This window comes from Chiloscyllium plagiosum, chromosome 30 (assembly GCF_004010195.1).
Source record: "Chiloscyllium plagiosum isolate BGI_BamShark_2017 chromosome 30, ASM401019v2, whole genome shotgun sequence".
Classification (NCBI taxonomy): Eukaryota; Metazoa; Chordata; class Chondrichthyes; order Orectolobiformes; family Hemiscylliidae; genus Chiloscyllium; species Chiloscyllium plagiosum.
Window position 1 is genome coordinate 44,227,410 of NC_057739.1, and position 23,089 is coordinate 44,250,498.

The 23,089-nt window shown below is 38.4% G+C and overlaps 1 protein-coding gene across 10 annotated transcripts in view; it reads left to right on the top strand.

Annotated features, from left to right (window-relative positions):
- sptan1 (spectrin alpha, non-erythrocytic 1) overlaps window positions 1-23,089 on the top strand; it is a 105,790-nt gene that overhangs the window by 18,996 nt on the left and 63,705 nt on the right. For 7 of the 10 annotated variants that reach the window (XM_043720583.1, XM_043720580.1, XM_043720586.1 and 4 more), the window contains exons 6-24: window positions 1,224-1,370; window positions 1,777-1,910; window positions 3,716-3,860; window positions 4,369-4,523; window positions 5,759-5,894; window positions 6,343-6,444; window positions 7,294-7,431; window positions 8,158-8,268; window positions 8,355-8,432; window positions 8,910-9,065; window positions 9,747-9,951; window positions 10,144-10,325; window positions 12,331-12,574; window positions 13,683-13,805; window positions 15,455-15,672; window positions 16,814-16,906; window positions 17,165-17,299; window positions 17,530-17,678; window positions 22,845-22,904. In XM_043720583.1, coding sequence (XP_043576518.1) covers window positions 1,224-1,370; window positions 1,777-1,910; window positions 3,716-3,860; window positions 4,369-4,523; window positions 5,759-5,894; window positions 6,343-6,444; window positions 7,294-7,431; window positions 8,158-8,268; window positions 8,355-8,432; window positions 8,910-9,065; window positions 9,747-9,951; window positions 10,144-10,325; window positions 12,331-12,574; window positions 13,683-13,805; window positions 15,455-15,672; window positions 16,814-16,906; window positions 17,165-17,299; window positions 17,530-17,678; window positions 22,845-22,904 — 2,711 coding nt within the window. The remainder of the gene's footprint in view (window positions 1-1,223; window positions 1,371-1,776; window positions 1,911-3,715; window positions 3,861-4,368; window positions 4,524-5,758; window positions 5,895-6,342; window positions 6,445-7,293; window positions 7,432-8,157; window positions 8,269-8,354; window positions 8,433-8,909; window positions 9,066-9,746; window positions 9,952-10,143; window positions 10,326-12,330; window positions 12,575-13,682; window positions 13,806-15,454; window positions 15,673-16,813; window positions 16,907-17,164; window positions 17,300-17,529; window positions 17,679-22,844; window positions 22,905-23,089) is intronic. The other 3 variants (XM_043720585.1, XM_043720589.1, XM_043720590.1) reach the window with 1 other exon arrangement.

Here is a 23,089-nt window from a genome sequence, read left to right on the forward strand (position 1 = left end):
AGGATAAATAGACAAAGTCTTTTCCCTGGGGTCAGGGAGTCCAGAACTAGGGGACATAGGTTTAGGGTGAGAGGGGAAAGATATAAAAGAGACTTAAGGGGCAACTTTTTCATGCAAAGGGTGGTACGTGTATGGAACGAGCTGCCAGAGGATGTGGTGGAGGCTGGTACAATTGCAACATTTAGGAGGCATTTGGATGGATATATGAATCGGAAGGGTTTGGAGGGATATGGGCCGGGTGCTGGCAGGTGGGACTAGATTGGGTTGGGATATCTGGTCGGCATGGACGGGTTGGACCGAAGGGTCTGTTTCCATGCTGTACATCTCTATGACTCTGACTCTAAGTGTGAAATCACTCCAGTTGGAAGGTTGAATTTGAATACAGAATACAGGGTTAGAGCTAGGATTCTTCCCACTGTGGAGGAACAGAGGGATCTTCGGGTCCATGTCCATAGAACCCTCAAAGTTACCACCCAGGTTGATAGGGTTGTTTTAAAAAGCATATGGTGTGTTGGCTTTCATTAGCGAAGGATTGAGTTTAAGAGCAGTGAGGTTTTGCTGAAGCTCTAGAGTGTCCTGGTTCGATCATACTTGGAATATTGTGTTCAATTCTGGTCGTCTCATTGTAGAAAAGATGTGGAAGCTTTAGAGAGTGTGCAGAGGAGACTTACCAGGATGCTGGCTGGACTGGAGGTCATATCATAGGTTCAGGGAACCAGGGCCTTTCTCATTGGAGTGAAGAAGGATGAGAGGTGATTAATAAAGGTGTACAAGATGTTGAGAAGCATAGATAGAGTGGATAGCCAGAGACTTTTTCCCATGGCAGAAATGGGTATCATGAGGAAGCATGATTTTAAAATGATTGAAGGAAGGTTTGGGGAGATGTTGGAGGTAGGTTTTTCATTCAGAGTGGTAGGTCTGTGGAATGCACTACCAGCAGTAGTGGTAGAATCCGATACATTAGGGACATTTAAGCAACTCTTGGATAGGCACATGGAAGATAGTACAATACAGGGTACATAGATTAGTCTGATCTTTAAAGCAGTATTCAAGTCCAGCACAACATTAAGGGCTGTACTGTTCTATGTTCTAATAATTTTAACGGTGGACTCTGAGGGGGTAAAAATAATTTTGCTTTTCATTTTCCTTTTTTGTTTAGAAAAGCCTTTGGTGTAATTTAATGCCAATCTAAAATCAAATTTCCAATTTTTAATTACATTTAGGAAGCTATTGTGACATCAGAAGAAGTTGGCCAGGACTTGGAGCATGTCGAAGTTTTGCAGAAGAAGTTTGAAGAATTCCAAACTGACCTTGCAGCTCATGAGGAGCGTGTTAATGAAGTTAATCAACTGGCTGGAAAACTTGAACAGGTACAGGAACTTTGAAATGAGTATTTGTAGTACAGCTGGTGGGTCACCTGATTCTAAAGCGTGACAGTGGGAGATTCCCCTCTGCTGATATTACATATTACATATATTATATATTACATATATTACATATCAGCAGCACACATTTATATGGTGTCTTTCACATGATGAAAAGTCCCAAGATTTCCTTACAAAATAAATTATACTGAGCCACATAAATATAGGGTCACTTCACCAAAGGCTTGATATTTGAGCTGAGAAAGTTTAGATTTGTTTAATCAAACCTAGCATGTTTGAGTTTATATTTGAACCATGATATTTAAAGGGGTAGAAATCTGTGAAGATTCAAATTTTACTTGGAAAATATTATTTTTTTGTCTGCATGTTAACACTCTGTATCTTTGTATAGGATAATCACCCTGAGTTGACACTTATCACCCAACGTCAGGATGAGGTGAACACTGCTTGGCAGAGACTCAAGGGCCTGGTGCTGCAGCGACAAGGCAAGCTTTTTGGAGCAGCAGAAGTGCAACGTTTTAATAGGTGCGACAGTTTACTAATGTGGAAAAAGTGAGGACTGCAGTTGCTGGAGATCAGAGTTGTATGTGTGGTGCTGGAAAAGGAGAGCAGGTCAGCCAGCATCCGAGGAGCAAGAGAATCAAAGTTTTGGGCATAAGCCCTTCGTCAGGACATGTACTATAATCCCACAGGCTCCCACAGCTACCTGAACTACACCTCCTCTCACCCTGCCTCCTGTAAAAACGCCATCCCTTGTTCCCAATTCCTCCATCTCCACCACACCTGTTCCAAAGAAGACCAATTCCACCATAGAAAATCTCATATGGCCTCCTCCTTCAAAGACTGCAATTTCCCCTCCCATGTGGTCGACGATGCCCTCTAGCACATATCCTCCACTTCCCACACCTCTGGCCTTGAACCCCATCCCTCCCAATGCAACAAGGACAGAACCACCACTGCACACGCACACCACCACCACCACCGCCCTGTCCTCACCTTCCATCCTACTAATCTCCGTATATAACGCAGCATCTTCCGCCACCTCCACCACCTACAAACAGACCCATCTGTAGGGATATATTTTCCTCCCCATCTCATCAGTGTTCCAGAGAGACCATTGCCTCTGCAATTCCCTTGTCGGATCTACGCGCCCCCTACCAGTCCTCACCCCGCTCCCGGCACCTTCTCCTGCCACTGCAGGCAGTGCAAATCCTGCGCCCTCCCCTCCATCCAAAACCCCAAAGGATCTTCTACGTCTGACAGAAATTTATCTGTACCTCCACAAATGTTATTTACTGTATCCAATGTGGTCTCCTCTACATTGGGGAGACAGGACGTGAACTTGGGGATTGTTTCAGAGAGCATGACTGGGACACTCGCACCAACCAACCCCACCGCCCCATGGCTGAACACCTCAACCCCCCCCCCCCCACTCCGCCAAGGACATGTAGGTTCTGGGCCTCCTATATTGCCAATAACTGACCATCTGACACCTGGAGGAAGAATGCCTCATCTTCCTCCTTGGAATCCTGCAACCACACGGGATTAAGGTGGATTTCACCAGTTTCCTCTTTTTTTTTTTTTACCCCCTCACCTTTTCCCAGTCCCAAACCTCCAACATGGCACCGACCTCTTGACCTGTCCACCATCTTTCCCATTTATCCACTGCATCCTCCTCTCTGACCTATCCCCTTCTCCGAATCTCTGATGATGGGTTTATGCCAGGAATGTTGATTTTCCTGCTCCTGCTGCTGTACTTTTATTGCACCACACTCTCGACAGTTTACTAATGTGGTTTGGCATGAAAATATAGAGCTGAAACTAAAGGTTGATATGAAGGATTATGCATAGTAAGAGAAAATGATACATTTCTAGGAAAAAATACAAATGACTGCCTGTCTGACGTGAAGTCTAAGTTGATTAACTTTTTTTAAATGTAAGAGATATGAAATGTTCCACATTGTTATGTGAATGTGGTAAATGTTTCTGGGTCTCACGATGTTAATTCATTGTTTCAAATGAGCTATTCAAATTGTGCAAATTTCATATTGTGCACAAACTCTAGGTATCCTCTTTTTTTTGTTGCTAGAATGTTGTATAAATAATTTGTACCATATTGCCTTTAATAACATTTCACTCAGTAAAATAGCTGTCTGAGTGTTCCATAAAAACTGAAAGGAAAGGTAGGTACTTCAACTTTGGGAGAGATGAAGATATACTGGGGCAAATTAATAATATATGGCACAAGAAACACCAGAATGATGGAATTTGTTGGTTTCTATATAGACCTACAAAATATTCTTTGATCAAATGTACACTGTGCTTGACAGGGATGTGAATGAAACAATTAGTTGGATTAAAGAAAAAGAACAGCTAATGGCATCAGATGACTTTGGACGTGACCTGGCTAGTGTGCAGACACTTCTTCGCAAGCATGAAGGTTTGGAACGAGATCTTGCGGCTCTGGAGGAGAAGGTGATACTACGAAACTAGGATAATGACTTCTGACATTTCAGATACTTATTTTCTTGTGTTTTAAAATGCTTTGTTTTTTGCAAAAGAAAATTGATCTGCAAGATGGCTATCTTCTCTGGTCTCCTTCCAATTTGGAGGAAGTGTTAAAGGTCAATGTTGTCATCTTCCAAAACCGGAGTGTAAAGATTTAAAAATTATGGAGCGCTGCGCCATTTTTTTTTACTTGGAAATAATTATTTACATAGTCGCTGAGGGCTGTAGTAAATGAAAGCATTGGGAAATATATAATTTATTCATCTGTGTGTTCCCTGGATAAGATTCTATGTTTATGTGACAGCTGCATAAAAGGTTATATTTAATATGTAAAACAGGAATTAATTTGCAATTTGATAAAGCATAACCATTCATTCCAATCATTACTTGCCAATACATGCCATTTATTGGTTCTTGAATACAAGTTGTATTTGAATTCCTGTCTTGACCTTTATTTTGTCTGTTTCTTGTGCAGGTGAAAGCACTGACTTCTGAGGCAGACCGCCTACAACAGTCACACCCACAGAATGCATCCCAGATTCAGGTCAAACAAGAAGAGCTCATTCAAAATTGGGAGCGAATCCGTACCTTGGCAGCACAGAGACATACACGCCTTGATGATTCATACAGGTGAAAACTACAAAGAAAATGACAACTGTTTGCAATGCTTCAAAATGAGTGTTTGCATCTAGTGTATAATGTACTAATTAACGCTTGGGCACTTTTTACAAACCTTTTCTATTTGAGGCTGTGATAAATACTGACTTAAAAATCACACAACACCAGGTTATAGTCCAACAGATTTATTTGGAAGCACTAGCTTTCAGAGCGCTGCTCCTCTACCTGATGAAGGAGCAGCACTATGAAAGCTAGTGCTTCCAAATAAAGTTGGACTATAACTTGGTGTCGTGTGATTTTTAACTTTGTACACCCCAGTCCAACACTAGCGTCTCCAAATCATAAATACTGACAGAAGCCTATATGAATTACTGACACTAAGGTTTAAAACCTGTGTACTCATGGAAAGGAATTATAAGCTGTAAAACTGATGAATCATTGTTTATGTTGTCTTGAGAACTTTGATCAGGTGGGTAATTTAAAATAATTCTGGAAGGTCGAAACGTGTTCATGGACAGGATGATTTGGCATCACCACACCTTCTTCTGCAATCAAAACAGTTATGTCTTTTTGTTATCTCTAGATTCTGACTCCAATGTTTTCCTGGACAGCCTCCCACATGTCACGTTCCATAAATGTGAATGTACTAAAATGCCATTATTATTATTATTATTATTATTATTATTATTATTATTATTATTATTATTCAGTTTTGCATCTTGTATTGTTCACCAATTGCACCTCTGTTCATCGATCTGCATTGGCTCCTGGTTTTTAAAATTCACATCCTTGTATTGAAACATTTCTATAACTTTGCTCTGCAACCCTCTGAGAATCTGTCCCTTCTGGCTTCTTGTGTTCATATTTCTTTCTCCCACCCATTAGTGATTGTGCTTTCAGCTGTCTTGCTCTGAGCTATGAAGTATCCTCTCTAAATTTGGTCAACTTTCCTTCCTCCTTTTTACTACTGTCTTTAAAACTTATTCGTTTGACTTAGCTTTTGCCTGTCTTGATATTTCTATCTTCATTTTGGCTTGGAACCTGTTCTTTTGAATTGCATTTTATAGTTAGGCCCGAGTTTTGAGTCTGTTTTGATTGAAGAAATAAACTGGCATCCTTGAAGAGGTGAATGATCTGATCCTCTACTACATTTTCTTTTAATGCTGCAAAGTGGAGTTGAGTATTACTCCTGAGTATTAACGTTGATAGAACAATATCTTTTTTAATCCCCCCCCCCCCCCCCCCAGACTGCAGCGTTTCTTAGCTGACTTCCGTGACCTGACCAGTTGGGTCACTGAAATGAAAGCGCTCATCAGTGCCGATGAATTAGCAAATGACGTGGCTGGAGCAGAGGCATTGCTTGACAGACATCAGGAGCACAAGGTGATTTTTTAACCTTCACTTTCATTCATCGTGTGTAGACACACTAGCTGAAAGATTAGAAAATTAAAATTCCATGTTCAAATGTAACAACATATTCCACTAGCAAATTTTCCTTCCTTTCATGAAGGCAATAGAACAATGCATAATGGAATTTGTAACAGAATTTTGGATAGGTCTTTGATTTGCACGTTTTGGGCAGATTTATGCCTGTTCTTGGCATGCTGCTTATTCGGTATGTCTACATCAGTTTTTATTTTTTTAATGGGACTTAAACTTAAGATATGGAAAGAAATTCTGCTGAACCGCAGAAACTCTCAGACTGAGATTATTTCTAAAATACATTATTTAATTACTTGGAAATGTCTTCAGTTGTATTTAAGTAACTTGAGCAGTAAAACATTTTAAGAATGATCTTGAAATTTGCGCATCTGAATGTGATTATTTTCAGGGTGAAATTGATGCCCATGAAGACAGTTTCAAGGTGACTGATGAAGCAGGACAGGCCTTGCTCAGTGGTGGCCACTATGCATCTGATGAAGTCCGCGAAAAGGTACAGTACAACAGCAGTTACACTCAATGTTTCTTTTTGTGACAACAATTTTTTTTTAAAAGAAATGATCTATTTGACTAAGGAATTTAATGCTTGTCTTTTTTGAATGGGAACTTTTTTTAAGAAAATGCTAAATACCATAGCCTCAATGAGAATTTATTCTGCTGAGTAAAATAGTTCGTTATCATCACTTAACAAAAATAAACTAGTCCGTTTTAGAATATTTGTTATCCTGCCTCTCCTAAAGGATGTGCAGTCTACCTTTTACTGTTAAGTGGATACTTTCTCCAAGACCATTGCAATTCTTGCTATCTCCAAATAAGTTGAACTGTCTTTGATGTGCTTTCATTCACTACCCAACAGTGAAGTGCCTGGCTCCTCTGCTTCTGTATAAACATTGTGGTTGTAGTCAGAAATAAAGGTTCAAACCAGATAGTTTCCAAACATCAGACTGATTTGATGAGGCTTGAGAAGTGAAGTGACTTGATCAGCAGATGAGAATTTTTAGAAGTTGGAATTTTCAGATGTTAAACTACTTGGGAAGTTTTATAGATCCTCAATTCAGCCGTCGGAATAATCCTTCCGGACTTACTCATGACCAATTATTTGAAAAGCAAGATTGATCCTTCTTTTATAAACTGCAACCTGTGTTGCAGAACTGACTAGACCTAAATATTTGGTTAGTAAAATGTATAATTGTTAAATTGGAGAATTTGCTTTCCATTTCCCTTTTGGTTCACCGAATGTCACTGAACATTGAAATGTTTGGATATATTGTCTTTTATATTTTGAAATTTTGTGGTACTTTCAATTTTTTAAAATACATTTTGATTCTTCTTTCATTTTAAGCTTGGAATCCTTGCTGAGGAGAAAGTCTCTTTGCTGGATTTATGGGAGCTCCGTAGACACCAGTATGAGCAATGCATGGATCTGCAACTCTTCTATCGTGACACCGAACAGGTGGACAACTGGATGAGCAAACAGGAGGTGAGTGTCCTTTTGGACAGCTGTGTGGACATCATTCACTAATGGTAAATGGCATATGATATAGCATTAGTATGTAACATTGATGGAATTCTGAACAGATGTCTCCTGTAGACTAAGTCAATGTTCAGGATTTTAAAAAAAGGAATTAAAAGCTCCCAACTAAACCTTTTAGTGTCTGTGTCCATGTATGTGTGTGTGTGAGAGAGAAAATGTAGAGTTCTGTCCCAAGATAATTTAGGATGACAATGCTGTCAGGACCCGAATGTTGACTGCATAGTTGAAGCGTACGTGTACAGTAGAATTTACAGTTGGCTGATTGGATAGGGGGCTTATGAAAATAGTACTCATCCATTAAATGTCAGGATCTTGGAGGAATCTTTACAATTTGCATAAGCAGCAGTACTGTGATATTTATATTTCTAATAAATACGTTTATTGTTTCCACAGATGGTCATCTAAAACCATCACAAATCAAATGACTGTTTTTGTTTGTGCTTTAGCCAACCAAATCCATGTTTCTTCACATAAAATGGATGCCCAAATAATGACACAATGTGTTACAATACTAGTCTACAGCATTAAATGAGTCCTTCGGGATGTAAGGACTAAATGTGTAACGTCATCTCTGGGGAACATTGTGCTCAAACTAACAGCTTGTAAACATGTAGGGAATTTGTTGTTACCAGCTGAGAGTAGTAATTTTGCTTGAACTTTGTTGTTGCTTAGGCTTTCTTGTTGAATGAAGACTTGGGAGATTCACTGGACAGTGTCGAAGCCCTTCTGAAAAAGCATGAAGATTTTGAAAAGTCCCTTGGTGCTCAAGAAGAGAAAATTACGGTATGCTTATCCAGACTTTTCCAGTTCTTTATAATTGCTACCTTGATAATTTTTCAAAAATAACTTTGTTGTTTATCTATCATTAGGCTTTGGAAGAATTTGCCACCAAGCTGATTCAGAGTGACCACTATGCAAAGGAAGATGTTGCAGCACGTCGCGATGCGGTAAATTTGCACTGCACTATGTTGTCAGCTTCAAAATGCTACTGCTGATTTTTCACTTTAACAACGATATTTTAATCCACTTCATGTATAACTAGTGATACAAAACTGCTGGCAGTTCTTGTGCTGAAATTGTGTAGTTTTCATCTCTATACTGCAATTTCATATATTTAACTTCATCAAAGGCATATGGTAGAATCTACCCCTTTTGGTTTTCCCTTGGGCCACACTGATTTCATCGAGACAGAAGGCAGTTTGCATCATTCCACTTATACCTACTCTTTGAAAGAGTTATGCAGTTGGTTCTAGAATTGGTTCTCTGCAATTTTTCTCAAAAGTTCTACTTTTTTTGTTATTCCCTTTTTCAGGTCTCTCTTGGAAATTGCTATTGCATCTACATTTCAATTTCTAGTTCATTGTAACTCAATGAAAATTTTCTTTTCCCATTTTAGTACACAGTATCCACGTTTTGTTTTATAGCTGCTGAGCCGGCGGAATGCTCTCCATGAGCGAGCCATGTATCGGCGAGTTGCGCTAGAGAACTCTTTCAGTCTGCAGCAGTTTTTCCGTGATTCTGATGAGCTGAAGAGTTGGATAAATGAGAAGATGAAAACTGCGACTGATGAAGCTCACAAGGTGAGACTAGTAACCATTTAACCTCGAGCGTAATTTATTATATATGTGTACTTTTTAATATTTTGGGAATTGAGGCATTTTATGATTGCGTAAATCCATCCTGGAGTTGATCTGTCATCCTTCACTCTGAAACACTTTTTGACCTGGTCTGACTTGACAAGTCAAACAACATTGTATTATCCCATTTGGTAACTACCTTTTTAATGTAATCCAAAGTTCATTTGCAAAGATTAATTTTTTGGATGTTGAAGGATAGTTTTTCCCTTACTGGTTGTACTATGAAAATCCAAATTAATATACTTTTATGGAATCAAGTGAGTATCAGTCCAAAGAGCTAGGACAAACTGAGGACTGCAGATGCTGAAGATCAGAGACAGAGTGTGGTGCTGGAAAAGCACAGCCAGTCAGACAGCATCCGAGGAGCAGGAGAATCAATGTTTTGGGCATACGCCCTTCATCCGGAATTTAGCCATTCCGACGAAGGGCTTCTGCCTGAAACGTCGATTCTCCTACTCCTCGGGTGCTGCCTGACTGGCTGTGCTTTTCTAGCACCACACTCTTCAACTCAGTCCAAATAACCACCTGGTTACGTTCACCCTTCAAACTCAGTTTACCTGTAACAGGTTGCTTTGAAATGTAAACACATTTATAATGTCTTTCTAACTTCTTCACCTACCTCAGGATCCCTCAAACTTGCAAGGAAAGGTTCAAAAACACCAGGCCTTTGAAGCAGAACTTTCAGCTAATCAGAGTCGCATTGACACACTACAGAAAGCTGGACAGGAACTGATTAATGCCAAGCACTATGCCTCAGATGAAGTAAATGCTCGTATGGATGATGTCATCACTCTATGGAAAAGGCTGCTTGAGGCTACAGAACTGAAAGGTCAGGAAATAGCAGATGTTTTGTGTGAATTAAATGGTTTCTTTTCAAGACTAGCTCTGCAGTTAACATTTTCAGTAAACTTTCTGGTAAGCAGGGCCACAGGAAAGATGATTTGATGTTGCTTTTATTCTGCTTCTCTTTTGAAGGCACAGAGTAAAAATATTCTAATATGAGCCTTCTGTTTGTATACAGGTATTAAACTACGTGAAGCCAACCAACAACAGCAATTTAACCGTAATGTGGAAGACATTGAACTCTGGTTGTATGAAGTTGAAGGTCACCTCGCTTCAGATGATTATGGAAAGGACCTGACTAGCGTACAAAATCTGCAGAAGAAACATGCACTGCTGGAGGCTGATATTGCAGCACACCAGGTATTCTAGGATAATAAGCAAGAGTAGGAGTAAGCCTTTTCTACTCCATTTGATTTAGAATCATGGCTAATTTGCTTGGATTCCCCCATAATCCTTAGTTTTGTTCTCAATCAGAAATCTGTCTAACTCAGCCTTGAGTTTAATTAGTGACCCAATTTCCACTGCTCCCTGTGGGAGAGAATTCCAAACACCAACAACCTTCTGAGCGAAGAGATTCCCCTCCAACTTTATGAATGACGACCTCTTTGCTCCTTTCTTTCTAGATTTCACATGACAGGAAATTTCCTCTCCTCATCTACCATGCCAAACCCCTTCAGAATCTTTACAAGTACAGAATATGTAATTTAGTTTCTCCCCAGTTCCTTTTCATCTTGAAGCTGTACAGTTGTGTGGGTGCTAGATGTATTCTGGTTGCCAATGATGTGCATCTTTTGACAACAACTTTTAACAGCTATTCAATGATAACAGTAAATTCCAATCTTAACCACATTTGTGGTCTCTTTCTTAACTCATCCAAGTGACAGCCATGTTAAAACATTTCCTTTTTTTTTTATGTCCGTGCCTGCACAGAGGTATAGCTAGTTAACTGTTAACAGTAAGAACTGTTGGCTGATTTTTTTTTCATCTTCAAACTACAAGATACTGTTCAGCATTTCTCTTGCTGTTCTGGTTAAGATTCATTAACCTAACATAACCTAGGCATCAGACCTAGGAGTTTTTAAATAAAAAAATCTTGGTCTGAATGATTCACTGCTTGCATGATAACCTCACTACACTGTTTGAAAACGTTTTGTTCTTAATATATGAAATTATTGTACGGGCACTTTGACATTGTAGTAGCGTCATTTTGTTTTGTTTTTGTTATTGCTTGCTTAAATGCACTAAAGTTCTTTTTCTAAGTGGTAAACATAACTAACACCATTCAAAGTAAGTTAAGTGTTTTTGAATTGACTTCTAATTGTGTAATTTTTTCTCCTGTTCTATCTTTTGCAAATGGTTCCAACGGTTGTCTGAGTCTTTGTCATGGCTAATGTTAACCTTAAGTTCATGGAGTTCTATTCACTTAGGCTTCTGGAGCCATTTTGTTGTGTCCTTCTTTCGGAGGACTTTGGCTATGAAGATTGATTTCCACCTCAAGATTCAATACTAAGACCAATTGTGTAAGGCTAGAGAACAAATGACTCTTCTTGCGCTTTCTGTTTTGGGAATTTGTTTTTGTTTCCTTTGTCAGTAATACCACACCCACAAAACGTTTATTTGCTTTGCTTTTTGAGACTAAACAGCATCAGTGCTATAAAACGAATATTCTGTGGAAATAATGAACTTTGTCTAAAAACCTTACCACTAGAGGTTAACACATTTTAATCTGGGACCCAGCTACTTTTCCTGGAAACCAATATTGTCAGAATAATTAATGCAGTTGTCTCCCTGTCTCACTCTCTGGGTATCACTTGAAGGAGATGTGTGAATTTCTTTCACACAGGGTTATTACAACAGGAAGTTATCTAATAATTATCTGAGTCACTTGAAAGAAATTATAATTGTATAAAAATGAATACCAGAAGTTTGCAGAAAAGGGCATGAAAGTCCAATCAGATTGGATTGGTCAAGTCAAAGAGCTAATGTCAAATGGCTATAGTGTCTATTACTTCCCTGTGTTGTATTCTTCTATGAATGTCTAGAACTTGGTGCCATGACTTATGAAACAAGTCAGATGTTGCAAGCATTCATATTGTTCTTGGAACTGCAGACCCGTTAGTCTTAAGTCAGAAACAGGCAGCATCACACTTAGACTCAAGTAGGTATTTTGTTTTATTTTGTTTTAGTTTGTTGTGCATGGAGTGACTCTCTAACTAAAAGAGCACATTTTATTCACACTCAACCCCTGTTAGTGTTTTCTACTTATTTAAATTTTTTGAACAAAAATGCTTCAGACTCATCAGATTGCAGGTGGTGCTTAACTTTTAAAAATAAAAATTTTCTATTCTTTTGTATTTGTTTGTAGGACCGTATTGATGGAATTAATATTCAAGCTCGGCAATTCCAAGAAGCCGGACACTTTGATGCTGACAATATCAAGAAGAAGCAAGAAACTCTGGTTGGTCGTTATGAGGCCCTGAAAGAACCAATGGTGACTCGTAAACAGAAACTTGCTGACTCCCTTCGACTTCAGCAGCTCTTCCGTGATATCGAAGATGAAGAAACGTGGATTCGGGAAAAAGAACCAATTGCAGCTTCCACCAACAGAGGTTAGGGTGACTTTCAAATGTTACTGATGGTTTGTCACTCCTTTTCCCAGTAGGTTTTTATTTCTTTGCTGTAGGTCCCAACCCCTCATTTTGTCCTTTCTACTACTTCATCTTTAAGATTGAAAAAGAATGGAGGAAAGTCATTCAGCACGTCAAGCCTTTTTCAGTATGATCATGGTTGTTTGCTCTATATCCTAAGTCCATCTTCTTGCTTTGATACCATATCCCGTTTTTACCTTTTGTTGAGTAAAAATGTATTCATCTTCAATTAGGGGGTTAATATGTGATCCTGTTTGTGTTAGGGAGTTCCATGCATCCTTTGCTTAGAGATATTTCCTGAAAGGCCTGACTGATTTTAATCTTGTTTCCTATCTTAGAGTCTCTCTTTTTCTGCTCCCTCTGCTCATAATTTTCTTCAAATTATCTGCTCTCTCTTTATCTGTGGGCGGCACGGTGGCACTGCTGCCTCACAGCGCCTGAGACCCGGGTTCAATTCCCGCCTCAGGCGACTGACTGTGTGGAGTTTGTACATTCTCCCCGTGTCTGCGTGGGTTTCCTCCGGGTGCTCCGGTTTCCTCCCACAGTCCAAAGATGTGCAGGTCAGGTGAATTGGCCGTGCTAAATTGCCCATAGTGTTAGGTAAGGGGTAAATGTAGGGGTGGGTTGCGCTTCGGCGGGTCGGTGTGGACATGTTGGGCCGAAGAGCCTGTTTCCACACTGTAATGTAATCTAATCTAAATCTAATCTAATCCCTCTCAACTCCCTAAACCATCTGCCCCATCGATGGAAAGGTTTTCTTTTACCAGTTATTTTCAAAGTCCTAAACTCTTAAACAAAATCAGCCTTTAAACTTGTATATTCCTGAGAATAAAAACTAGTTTACTTAATCCTCCTTTTAAAGTCCTAATAAGATTCTGATGAATCTGCATTCTTGTTGACTTGCCAGACTGTGACCACTTAAGCGGGATACTGAAGGGCATCTACCAACAATGGGCCATTACTCGGGAAGGAAGTCATATGTTGGATTATATCAGATTTAAGAAGTGTAATATGCATTTTAATATGTGCTGGTCTGCTGTTTTGAAGAAATAAAACTTTTGCATTTCAGGAAAGGATTTGATTGGTGTACAGAACTTGCTTAAAAAACATCAGGCACTCCAAGCGGAGATTTCTGGTCATGAGCCACGAATCAAAGCTGTGGCCCAGAAAGGACAAGTAATGGTGGAAGATGGTAGGTGTAAATTAATAGATAAAAATAATTGTTTTGAGTTGCTATTATTTTCTTCAAATTCAAGCTGTGATGATGATTTTTTTGTTTGGAAGGTAGCAATTAACTTCTATAATTGATAACACTTGAAGGGATTCCATTTTGTCCTGATCTTGAAGATGAAACAAGAGCAAGAATGACTTGGCTAATACTTTTTTTATTCTCAACCAACATCCTAGCCAAATTTTTTATAGGAGACAGCTTGTTGACTTCCTGCTACCCTTGTGCTTTTGTTTTTTAAAAAAAATGAAGTCCCTTTCTATCCTATAGGAAGGGGAGCAAATTAAAAACTACTAAGGGAAGAAGTGTGCTTAAAATAAAGGAGAGGGAACTGAAAATACAATGATGAAAGAAGTGGGTGTTGGTGAGTTTTTTTTTCCTTTTGGAAAACTTGATCTTTCACTCCCCTGGATTAGCTTTGGTGAAAATTTCATTGCGCCCATCCTGAACAAAAATTTCATAACCACAAAAAGTGTTTTCATTTTTATTTGATGTTCTGCAACATCAATCAGAATTTCACCTTTCAGCCTGTGAAATCTTGAGGCCATTCTATCTGTTCTCCTCAATCTTGTACACCTCTATGTTGTCCACTCTGAACTTTTTTAGCTGCTCCAAGGAGAACAACCCTAACCAACCAATTGTTCAGAGCCATCAGCCGAGGCAGTATCCTGGTAAATCTCCTGTGCACCCTCTCTAGTACAATCGCATCCTTCCCATGATGCTGTGACCAGAACTGCATGCAGAAGTTTAGTTGTGGCTGAACCAGCGTTTTATACAGTTCCAATAAAATCTCCCTGCTGTCGTATTCTATGCCTTGGGTAATAAAGCCAAGTATCCCATATGCCTTTTTAACCACCCCATTCCCTTGCCTACAATCACCGGGGATCTATGGAAGTGCACACCAAGGCTCTTTCACTTTCAGTACACCATTCAGTGTAATACCTTGCCTGGATAGCTCTTTTCAAGTGTATTTAATTTCGAGTGTGTTTAATTTTATTTGCCACTGTTATACTCATCTGATTGATACTTGATAATTCTTCTGCAGTTTACAGCTATCCTCTTCACTACATATCTTCACTACATAACTTTTTATGCAAATATCTTGATCCTACACCATGTATTCAGTACATTTCATTATTGTGCACCAGAAACAGCAAGGGTTATAAACTCTGCAGAACCCTATGTGAAACAAACATCTCATAACAAAAACATATTTCTGCCTCTTAACCAATTTTGAATCCAATATGCCATCTTATTCTTAACTCTATGAAGTGAGTAAATTTAACTCTGAAGTTCTAAAATATTAATTATCTATGTATAGTTTTTAAGCTGTACTTACGGCTTGAAATCAATATCCAGTCATGAGAGAAAAACTTAATTGTTACCTACCTGCTCTCCTGTGGCATCACACTTCAATTTTGTTGAAGTATCTGTTACCAGCTGCTTTGGGACCTTTGTTTTCTTGTTCTCCTTTTAACCTCTGTACAGCTGCTCCTGAGCCTCACCAAGGTCTGCTGAAGGTCTGTCATCTCTCTGTGAGGGTCTTTTACCTTGGCTGCTCCTCTTCATTTTGTTGACCTTTCCTTAGTCTTTTTTATTCTGTTCTTTCTCAGGCCACTTTGCCAGTGAGGAAGTGAAAGGCAAACTGAATGACCTTAATCAGAAATGGGATTCCTTGAAAGCAAAAGCTGCGCAGAGGCGCCAGGATTTGGAAGATTCGCTGCAGGCTCAGCAGTATTTTGCTGATGCTAATGAAGCAGAGTCTTGGATGAAGGAGAAGGAACCTGTTGTTGGCAGCATTGACTATGGGAAAGATGAAGACTCTGCTGAGGTGTGATTCTTCCTGTATTTCTTTAAAGTTACATTTGTGAAATTGGAGTTCACTTTGGCAAAATGATCTTGCCTTGTTTGAAAGCTATGTCTATTGACATTATCTCAATCTATCACACTCACTTCCCTTTGACAGTGAGTTAGTTCTGGGGCTGTGGTTGTTGTTGGTTGATCACTAGTAACGAAATGATAAGGAGATTGATCCTATTTCTAGAATCCTACTCCCTGACAACATTTGGGATAATATTATAATATATAAAATAATAAGTTTTAAAAATTTTTTTTGATGTATTTGCTTGTTTAAAACTTGCCTTAACACTGAAGCCACTTTTGTGACTCATTTTATTAATTGTGCAGGGAGTTGGGGTAAAGGGATCATACCTAAAGGAATTCAGTGTCTTTCCTTTTCTGTAAATACAACAGCTTTTTAAAAACCTGTCAGTTATTAATCTTTGCACCCATCTTATCTTTTCTCTACTCCTTGATGCTATTGGAGAAATTTGTTAATATAAAGTTGAAGTAACTGGAAATGAAAATCACACTAAGATTTAATGGAAACTGATCTGACATTGCAGATCAAAATGATCCTAATGAGTCTTTATTGGATGTCAGTTGGTGTAAATTAACTGGATACTTTGTTAAGATGGCATTTCCTACATTACAGGATTTAAAAAGATTTACTTTAGTCCTGTGGGATATTATGAGGTTCTAAAATGTATTATAAAAGACCCGGGACTTATTTTTTAAAATTACTTATGACCCTTATTTCAGACATTTTGGCCTCCACAATTGTCACAGATAAATCTGAATTGGTCTTCACTAAATGCTGAACATGTCCCTTTTGAAAGGAACTTAATTAGTGAATAAAATGGCCAAGTTTTTACCTCTACGTCATCTGGCTGACTGTATTAACTGTGCCCCTACTATTGCACCAGAAAATAGAAACTAACAACAGAATTAGAATTACACCTGAAATTCAATCTCTGTAGTTTAGCAAATTACTGGACTGAATGAAAGCCATCAAAGGAAGGCCCTTCTCCAACACCTAATTCCTTTCTGTGGTAGTTCAGGCATTGAATTTGAATTTTAATAGATGCAAGCAATTGTGTTAAATATGAGGTTTGTTTTGTTTTTTAAATTAGGCCCTATTGAAGAAGCATGAAGCTTTGATGTCTGATCTAATTGCATATGGAAGCAGCATTCAAGCATTGAGAGAACAAGCTCAAGCCTGCCGTGTAAGGAATTCTAAACAGTTTTGTCATGTCATAATACAAAATGAAAACAAAACAACAAATACACTTGTTGAAACATTCTTGAAGTTTCTCTTCTAAGGTGTACAAGCTGTAGCGTATTGCAGCCTACTGCAGAACTTTTTATATTAATGTAGTTCAGCCGGCAAAATATATTCTGTGCTAGATGATCTCTGGGTATTGTATTTAGAAAATGAGTCCTGTTATTGATTAGCAAATTTCTATTTGTGTGCCTCTCTTCAGCAACAAGTGGCTCCTACAGATGATGAAACTGGAAAAGAACTTGTTTTGGCATTGTATGATTACCAGGAGAAGAGCCCTCGTGAAGTTACTATGAAAAAGGGGGATATCCTTACCCTGCTAAACAGCACCAACAAGGTACGGTATTGTAAAGGTCGATGGGGAAGGTGGAAAATTTGCAGTTAAGAAGGGAGGTATATATTTGGATTAATTTGAAAAAAGTTATCACATTGTATAAGAATTTAATGTCTTTTTAATATTAGTTTGTTTTAGAATATTCCAGTGACTACTTTGCTTCATTTCATTAAAACCAGGGCTTGTGTACTTGTGTGCAATTGTTGATGTTATTCCTTGGTCTTATTTTAAAGGATTGGTGGAAAGTGGAAGTGAATGATCGCCAGGGCTTTGTTCCTGCTGCCTATGTTAAGAAACTGGACCCTGCACAGTCTGCATCACGTGAGAATCTGCTGGAGGATTCAAGCAGCATAGCAATGCGCCAGGAACAGATCGACAACCAGTAAGTGATTAAACTAAGTTCTGCATTACTCGCCACATATTTTCACAGTGAAACATTTCATGCCAAGCACTGGATGAAAACCAACACCTTCCACTTTTTAGTTCAGTTGGATGGGGTACTTCTAGTGTGTTGGGTAACCATTCAGCACTGGCTAAGAGGAGTAGATGGTAGTCATCTATCTGCCCCCCTACCAAGACCGGTGAAGGTTACATTCCAGGACCTACCATGGACAGGAGCGAACCCATTCAGTTAAATGGGAAACATACTTTCCTAGCAGCCTCCTGATCCCTTGTTCTGGAACGTTCCCTTTTCGGTTCCAGCTGTGGGACATTGCGGAAACCAATTCCGTGGTTACAGGTTTCGCCCTGTATATGTTTTGTTTTGCGTTCTTGTAGGAAGATATTTTGACCCTCAGTTGGTGCCATCCTATACTAATTGATATTTGATACTTGAAAATAATCAGCAAGGTTGGAAAAGGGTTCAGGGTCATGGGGAAAGACCATGGGAGTGGGAACAATTGGATAGTGCTTTGCAAAGATCTGGCAATATATGACAGTGTGTAAATGATCAACTTTACAAAATAATATCTATATAAGCTCAGGCCTGTGCTAGGGTTGAGGGCGTAAGAGATTAACTAGCGAAAGAGTCCATGTTGCAAAAGTGACCGTATGGTTTTGGATATAGTAAGAAAAATAATAGTTGGCTAATCCTCTTTCAAAGGACAAGCTAAAGCACACTGGCCCAAAATGCCTATTTTGTTTTGATTCTATATTGTTAAGTTTTTAGTCCATTATACTTCTGATGTACTTAATTCAAGCATCTATGGAAAGAATAAGAAAGATAGAGAGGGCGAAGAGGACGTATGCAAGTTATGTTGAAGAGAAATAATAAAGTTTCTGAAGATTTAGACCACTTTTTAAAGTGTAGATTGGATAGAAATGAAAAGGGAAATTTCATGAGACGGAAGACTGAAACTATAGAATGGTTACAGGGCAGAGAAGGCTGTTCAACCCCTTTTGTCGTACCGGCTCTCTGCACTTGTGGAAGAATGTGAGAATGTAAGAAATAGGTGTAGGCCATTCAGCACCTCCTAATCTGTTTTGCCACTCAACAAGATCATGACTGATTTGTCTCAGGTCTCTACTCCACTTTCATACCAGCATAGAACAGCCATCAACTCTCAGGTTTTCAAAAATCTATCTACCTCTTTAAATACTTTCAGAGATTTAGCATCTATAATTCTGAGATAGAGAATTGCAGACATTTATTTGCCCAGAAGATAGTGACTTACTTCACTTTTCAATTTTAAATGAGTGTCTCCTATTCTGTAACTGTCCTTTTTTATTAATTTGAAATTGCCCCACTCGTGGAAACCTTTTCTCAACATCCACCCTATAAGCCTGTCACAGAATCTTGAACATTTCAATAAAATCACCCTTCATTCTTCTAAATTCTAATGAATGAAGATCTAATCTGTCTAGCCATTCTCGATAAGTCAACCCCTTTATCCCAGGAATCAGCTTAGTCAATCTCTCGTGAACAGCCTCCAATGCCATTACTAAATATCCTTTTTCTCATAAATAGAGGGTCCAAAATTGTACATACTATTGTAAGTGCAGCTTCATTAACACCCTTATACAGTTATAAATAGGGAAGTCTTGTTACAAACTGTACCCCACTAGCAATAGATAGTGAAGTGTTGGGGAATTATTGCTAGACTATTAATCCAGAGATCTTTGTAATGTTCCAGTGTTCTGGGTTCAGATCCCATCATGGCAGGTAATAATGTTTGAATTCAAAAAAAATGTGGAATTAAGGTTCTAATGATGACCATGAAACTATTATCTATTGCAGAGAAAGAACCTTCTGGTTTACTAAATGTCCTTTAGTGAAGGAAATTTGCTGTCCTTACCTGGTCTGGCCTACATGTGATTCCAGATTCTAGCATTGTGATTGAAGCTTAACTCCTCTCTGGGCAATTAGGGATGAGCAATAAACGCTAACCTATGAATGAAATTTTTAAAAAAGTTCTCTTTGCTCCCTTACTTACTTGCTGCACCTGATTGCTCGTCATCTTGCTTTTCATGTGCAAAAACACCCAGATCCCTCTGCAGTGTACATTTGTTTGGAATCTCTCTCCATTTAAGTAACAGTTTGCCTTTTGATTCTTTCTACCAAAGCACATGATTTTCCACTTTCTTACATTAAACTACCACACTCCCACTTATTTTTGTATCACATAGTCACACTCCCCTGCATTTTCCCCAAAAGCCCTAAATGTTTTTTTGTGCTTATATGAAAGTTATTAAATGAATAATTTTCATAGATAAATTGTTTAAAAGAAATGTAAAAGGTAAGGAGCTCTTAGGTATGACAAGGAATCGTTAAAAAGTAGCTCTAAAAGTGCTGCTGGAATAGGTACTGACCCCTGATAGCAGTATGTATTTGTGAGTGCTGAAAGAAGTCAGGGAACAGTCTTTGGCCAGTCTTTTTTTTTGAGCAGTTGTGACTTTGAAAGAACTGTCAAAGAACTTAAGAGGTTGTTGAGGTAACATCTCTTCAATAGAAGAGGCAACACCATAATTAACATTTATCGTGGGTAATTAGTAATGTGGATTCTGGAATCTACAATAACGCTAGTTTCACAAGGCATGGGTTAATTGGAAACCGTGCAGATCCATAAAAAATTATTTAGCACAGAGGGTCCCCAATTTACAAACATCAGACTGTGCATTGCTCTTAGTTATGAATGTGATTCCAAACTGGTGTAATTTTAAAGATCTGACACACAAAAGTTTTCTGTGTCCTACATTGTGTTCTGACTTGTGTGCAAATCAACTTGCGAACAGACTCCAGAGGGGAACTCCTGAGATTGTCTGTAGTGTTATTTTGTAGAGAAGGGATGGGAATGTTCTATATTTGAATTTCAAAAAATTATGGTTGTTGTTTGATGAGCTGTATATAGACTGAAGAATGAGTTTCCTTCTATGTTGATCTGTGTGAATATTCTGCATTGAGTACGTGCACAGTACTAATATTTACAGACAAAACAAAAATAAGGAGGTAGTTAACTGTGAAGTTATTTCAGGAGGATGTCAACAGGTTAGTAGCTGGCAGAGCTGAATTTCCATTGAAGTTTAGAATGCAAAATAAATAAAAGATGTAAACACTCGATTCAACTAGTTGAGAAATAGAGAAGCTTGAAGATATGCATGCAATTCAGACAAGAAAGGATGGGTTCAATACATTTTCTTTAATAAAGATGCTGCATTCTAGGCTTCAGAAAACAACAGAACACCACTGCTGCTTTAGTATTTTACGTCTGTTCAAATCATTGCTGAAGCTGTATTTAGAACTGTCCAGTTTTGGGTCCCCAGCTTGATAAGGGTATTGACATTGTGAAATTAATACAGTGGAGAATAAATAAGAAGTTAGTTGAGACAAATGCTTTAGTTACAAGGAAAGATGAGAAAATTGAGATTTTAATCATTAGAGAAGGTTCAGATGAATTCTGATGAAAGTTTCAATATACTAGGGAAAAACTGTAGCACTTGCCATTGGATTGATGACAAGAGGACTAAAAACACCAAAATATAAAGTGCGTGCATTTCTCTGTTGGATTACTTTGACATGGTTAGAATATTTTTAAAAAAATGAAGGTTGACTAAAAGATTAATAAAGGGCAGGGAAACTAAAGTATGAGAGAAAGCTAGTTGGAAATAATAAAATCAGAGTAAAAGAGTTAACTGTGTTCTTGCTTTCTGTAGACAGTGAACCTAGGGAATTAATGGAAAATAAGACGGTAAGATAAGTAGGCATTTTATTTTAGCTTGCTTTGGTATTCATTACAGAGGATACAAGTAATGTCTCAGAAATAACAATAAATCAGAAAATGGAGAGGAACTCAAAAGCTTAAAATCACCACAGAAGTGGAACTGAAAAAATTGTAGCTGATGGACTTCATCCTAGGGTCTTAAAAGAAACAACTAATTAGATAGTTGATATATTGGTTATAATTTTCAAGACTTCCCTTAAATTGTTAAATTGACTTGACTGAAGCATACGAGATCCTGAGGGCTTTTGACATGGTACATGTGGGAATTGGATGTTTCCTCGTGTGGGAAACCCAGAACTAGAAATCACCACTATTTAAAAGTAGGCTCTTGCTCATTTATGGTAGAAGTTACTGTTTTATCCTGAGGGTTTTGGGTCTTTGGAACTCTTCCACATAAGGCAGTAGAGCAGAGTCTTTTGAATCTTTTTAAGGCAGATGTGGATTGATTCTTGAAGTTGTGACAAGTTATCAAGGTTGAGTAGGTATGCCAAATGATCAGATCAGTCATTAATGTCGCAGCAGGAGGAGTTGTGTAACTTAGTTCTTTTCCTTCTTTGTATGACTTGCCTGCAATAACGAAGCAAATACATAACAAGTGAAATAGATTAAACATTTTAAAAATAAACACCCAAATTACGATGTGGCAAATTTCTATTCAGCAAACTATTGCAGGTGCAATGGACTGACTTGCCGTTGAACTCTAAAATTTTGAGATTCTTGTACTGCAGGCAATAGGCTTGCACTAAGTTTAGAAGAACATGGGGCATCTTGATTGAAATATATACAAGATCCTGAGCGGCCATTTTAAAGGGTGTTTCCTCTTCTGTGAGAGGGACCACAGCTAGTGGGATCGCCTTCTGTGGAAAGTGCTGCTTCAGTTTTTCCAGATTCAATGCAAACTATATGTCACTATAATATTCCAAGTCCATTGAGAAATATTAAATTTGAACAACATGCTACAATGTTCCATGTAATTGTTTAGAAGCAACCATTTTAACTGCTTGTCTTCTGGCAATAGTTTGGCATTTTAAGAGTGTGGGTGAGGGTGTGGGAAAAAAAACCTCTTTTAGATGTGATGAAAAATGCATGAAACTGAAATTTGTATTTACTGATTAAGAAATTAATTTTATTTTGGTGGACACTTCTTCTTCAGTTGCTTGTTGCTAATCAAGCTGCACTCTTTTCAAGTTGCTTGCTTGCTTTTATCTGTTGCTTCTTGAACTTGCCATGCTAATTCTAGCTATGTACTAATTTTCCTTTCTTTAACAGCTGCTTTAAGCCTTTAATCTACTAATGGTGCATGCTGTGCTTTGCTCCCTCTGTCTGTCCAGGACTTTGCTAGCTAAGGAGGTTGGCAGCGTTGTGCTCCGTATGAAGCAGGTGGAGGAATTGTGAGTAGGTTTGGCTTTTTCTTGCTGTGATGTGATCTTCGCTTCCATTAATTTTCACACTGTTTTTGCTGAAGCTTGTGGACATGGGCTTAATATCTTTGAAAGAACTTGCTTACTAGGATCGAATTGCATGGTTTTGTGTGATGGAGGTTTTCTCTTTACCTGGTAGGAGTGTGAAAATTGGC